Source organism: Melospiza melodia, chromosome 6, assembly GCF_035770615.1.
Source record: "Melospiza melodia melodia isolate bMelMel2 chromosome 6, bMelMel2.pri, whole genome shotgun sequence".
NCBI lineage: Eukaryota > Metazoa > Chordata > Aves > Passeriformes > Passerellidae > Melospiza > Melospiza melodia.
The window spans coordinates 62,040,239-62,044,600 of NC_086199.1; the positions used below are offsets into that span (position 1 = coordinate 62,040,239).

Below are 4,362 nucleotides of genomic sequence, written 5' to 3' on the forward strand. Positions count from 1 at the left end.
CTCTGGCTGAGCACCGCGTGGCCAGGGAGCCTGAGCACAATAATGTGTTTTCCTTCTCCTAACACCTGACAGTAGCATGATTTCACCAACCACTTGGTCCCATTGCTGCATACTTTCCAAGGTGATAAAAATCAAACAGATTAACGTGTTTGCTTTTAATTTTACATTTTAGAAGCAGCTGTTGAACCACCTCAATGCCAACAGTGTCTATTGCCAGCATTAGTGTCATTAGTAGTCATTGCAGCTGTAATAGCACCATTATCTCCTGCTAAAAGGGTCACTGATGGCTCAGGACAGAGCTTGGGGAAGTGAAAAGAGCAGACTAAATGAGATGGAAACAGCAAACAGTTGCTTCTACCTTAACCTGCATAAAGACCTGCGGATGCTACGCAGAGGGAAATTAATTTGCACAAGTAGCAAAAATTTTGGCTGGAGTGTCATCAAGGAGGAGGGGCTCTTGGTAGCTCTTGTGTCACTTGGGCGAACGTAAAGCATATAAATATGGGAAAGAGAGAATGGGGACATTACTACCAACCATCTTCATCCCTCAGAGTGAACTTCTCTCCACCTCTTGCTGCATCCTCTTGGGTAAGTTGGATTGCCTCCCTTTTACTTTCTACCTGTTGTGTAGACTTGTCTTCTTAAGTTGATGAAGCAGGCAGTGACAATTGTCGCTGAATGACTCAAGAAAATGAGGCCTCCTCAGGTCTTTGAGGAGATTGGGCTGGTTTTGGGCCATCATCACACATTACAGCCCCTTCTGAATGGGCAGAGAGGGTTTTTCCTCTGAAGGGGTCTGCTGATCTTGGCTCTCGAGGGCATGTAGAGGGCTTGGTGGGATGGCTCTGCCAGCCTTTTCAGGCCAGACAGCAGGGAGCCTGAGACTGAGATGGAGCATAGAGATGGAGATGGACTCATGGTTATAGTCAGTAGTCATTTACTGTCACTTGTAAATCCTGGTGCACAAAGCTCTCCTTCCTTCTCAAACTAGAAGGTCCATCTCCTACTTTAGTCTCATTTCCATGCCAGAGGAGCTGAAAGACACACAGTGCTTGATTACAACCTGTTTTTACCTCCTAGACTTTCCTGTGTCTGCTCTGCCCCTTAACCGCAGGCCTCAGGCAGCCCAGCATGGCTCTGTGGATCCGATCTCTGCCCCTGCTGGCCCTGCTGGCCCTCTCGGGCCCCGGGAGCAGCCACGCCGCTGTCAACCAGCACCTCTGCGGCTCCCACCTGGTGGAAGCCCTGTACCTGGTCTGTGGCGAGAGGGGCTTCTTCTACCAGCCCAAAGCCCGGCGGGATGCTGAGCAGCCTCTAGGTAAGTGGGGCTGGCCGGTGGGACAGCCGCCTGTCTCTGACAGTGACACCAGGAATGCCCTCCGTGGGGAATGCCAGCAATACCTTCGGCATGCCAACAGCCAAGCCTTGCCAGCAAAAAGCTCTTCAGGCAGATGAGAGGGCGGGCAGGGAGAGAGGATTTATGAGGCAAAAGGAATTGTGCCTGGAAGCTCAAACTCGTCTATTTCTTTGCGTGGTTGTTACACCAGCCAGGGAATGTTTGTAGAAAATAAAGGTGGGAGGAACTCGATAAGCCTCTTTCTGCCCCAAGACAGGATCCCCGTTGTTGTCCCCATTCTGTTTCTCAGTGATGTTTGTCTGCTGCATTCATAAAAACCTCCAGAGAGAAAGCTTCCTCTGCCTTCTGGAGCTGCCCATTCCCAAGGTTAACTGACCTTCTTCTTGAGTGTTTCTTCCCAATATCTAACCTGAACATCCCTTGCTGTAAATTATTTCTTGTCTTCTCATTATTGGACAGGAGGAAGAGCCTAGTCCTTTCATCTTTATGATTGCTTTTCAAAATATTTGAATACTGTTCCCATGTCTAGTTTTGACCTCTCCTCAGCTACACAACCCTACTGCATTCCTAGGTCATATTTTCTAGATCTCTAAACATGCAATTCTGCATTTGTCCACATCCTTGCTGGCTGGTGAGCAGAAGCACACTGAACTGGCTTCCAAGCTTCTAAGTAAGACTGTGAATAGATGAAGAAGAGACCTCTGTGCAAATTGCACCCATTTAATCCTCTAGTTTCAAGATCAACCTTCACTTAACATCCCCTGACTGCAATAGATCTCTCCCACCATTTCTCTTCCCATCACATACTGTTTTCATTTATATCCAATTCTCTCTCCTGTGTATGTAACCAACCTGTGAAATAGTCTTAGGGGTCTTTGTAAGGTGAAACAAGATAATGCCCTAGCAGAGGGTCTGCCCATGATTTGTTTGGGATGTCAGTTGCCCATTCTCTGATTATTCATTTCTGGGCACCACCACAAATGGATTGGAGATTTCATTAGGCAAACTACCTAAATACTGTACAGAGATCTTTAATTGTGCCAAAAAAATACAAGTATTTGAGGATTTCTACCTTTTTTTCAGGACTTTTGCCTGAGCCACCACCTCTTTGTCACACAATCTGTTTATGTTTACAGTCTGCTCACAGGTGGCTTGAAGGATGAAGACAAGTAAATCACAAAACTTTGATTAGCTATTTCCTCTTCTACTTAACATTGGATCAAATTTTTCCCAAATTTCCCTTCTAGCACACTAGCATAATGATTTTCTGTTACTCTTGTGCCTTGTTCATTGCCTCACACTTTGGGGGCTTGGGGATTTCGCTTCTTGTACTGTACTTGTATTGCCCTAGAAACCACATCTCATTCTCACTTTCCAAGCATTTTCTCTTTGCTGTTAAGGGCTCTTTTCTTCCTGCAGGAAAAACTCACTGATTTATTTGCCATTTTCCATATTTTCATTGGGCAACTAAAACCTGAAGAGATCTGTGCACAAGTTTTCAAGTTCTCACCAGCATATAATCATTCTGTTGAGTGTTATCTGTGTCCAAATACCCTAATTTATCATTGCTTCTAAAAACTTGTCCCCAGCTGTGAACACAGACACACACAAATGCTTTTTCTGTCAGCTTGGGGCTATATCCAGGCAGCCAACTGAATCAGGCTGTTCAGGAACAGCTGGGAAATGCACCCAGCCTCAGAACTGGACTGCCCCTGCAATGCCATGAACATCCCAGTTGTCTGCCCAGGCTCCCAGAAGAGTGGGTAACTGCCTAAAGGGCTCTGTGGTCCCAAACTCTTCTCTGTAGAGCAGACAATCCCATTTTATCATCTCACTTATTAGTTGCTCACCCCAGAGAGGGCTCAGGATTTCTCTTCTTCTCCACTCAGCTTCCCCAGTAAATCTCCTGCATCCCTTTATCCCTCACACTGCCGATAGTCACTCAGCTTGGCCTCTTCTGGACACCACAGGATTATTTTGGGAGAGGAAAAAGGGTGCTAGAAGCAGCACCAACCTGGAGAAACCTGTGCAACTTCCTTCCCATTTTCCAGCCAACTCTGGATTAAAAATCTGGTGCCTGCCAATGGGGTGTGGAGGGCTCAGGAGCCAGGGCTGGTTCTGTGTGATGTCCCACACCTTCTGTTCTTCTCCCCTGCAGTGAGCGGTCCCTTGCACGGCGAGCTGGGAGAGCTGCCCTTCCAGCAGGAGGAGTTTGAGAAAGTGAAGAGAGGGATTGTTGAGCAATGCTGCCACAACACCTGCTCCCTCTACCAGCTGGAAAACTACTGCAACTAGCAGCAGGGCTGGCACTGGGGAGCTCCTGGGCCAGAAACATGCACTTATGCTACTGCACCTTCAAGCAATTGAATAAATGTTGTGGATCTCTTGGAAGGACTGTGCTGGTTCATGTGTCCACATATTTTAGTCTGCTTTAGGGCGTCAGGGTCCATGCTTGGGTGAAGCACTTTTCAGCCATCACTTCAGATTATCCTTCTGCCACAGGAATGACCTCCATGGGAATGAGGGAGGGAAGGGTATTACACAGCTTTGGAGCAGGTATACGGAGCATCCGGCACACCCAGTGCTTGGAGAACCAGAAGGAGAAGGCAGAGAGGCTTAAACAAGACTGCTCTTGCTAGGGAAACATTACATCTGTAACAATGTCATGCTGATCAACTTCCTGCAGTTCACAGCCCAAATATAGCCGGGCAGCTGGAGACTGAACTTCCTCAGCTACATAATGGAAAGAGTAAAGATTAGGCAAAGAATTATGTCACCTATTCATTGTACTCAGAAAAACCATGGATGACCACCATGACCAATTCAGAAAGTGTGTCTAGCTCCTACTTGTGCTCGTGGGAAGCCCAGGGAGAGTCCCTGCTGTGGGATGTGCTTGTTGTTCACAAGGATAGCACAAGCCATGTACTGAAAGTAGATTTAATCCAAGAAGGAGTTTTGAATCTATTCTCCATGTGCTGGGCAGTATCCTTGCTCCTGGTGCTGCA

General features: G+C 47.1%; 1 protein-coding gene across 1 annotated transcript; it reads left to right on the forward strand.

Annotated features, from left to right (window-relative positions):
• The first annotated feature begins 515 nt into the window (after window positions 1-515).
• Window positions 516-3,751, forward strand: INS (insulin). Its single transcript, XM_063159473.1, is given in 4 exon segments — window positions 516-535; window positions 537-592; window positions 1,115-1,318; window positions 3,516-3,751. Coding segments are annotated over 4 exon segments (417 nt in total). The 3' UTR covers window positions 3,653-3,751.
• The last annotated feature ends 611 nt before the right edge of the window (window positions 3,752-4,362 follow it).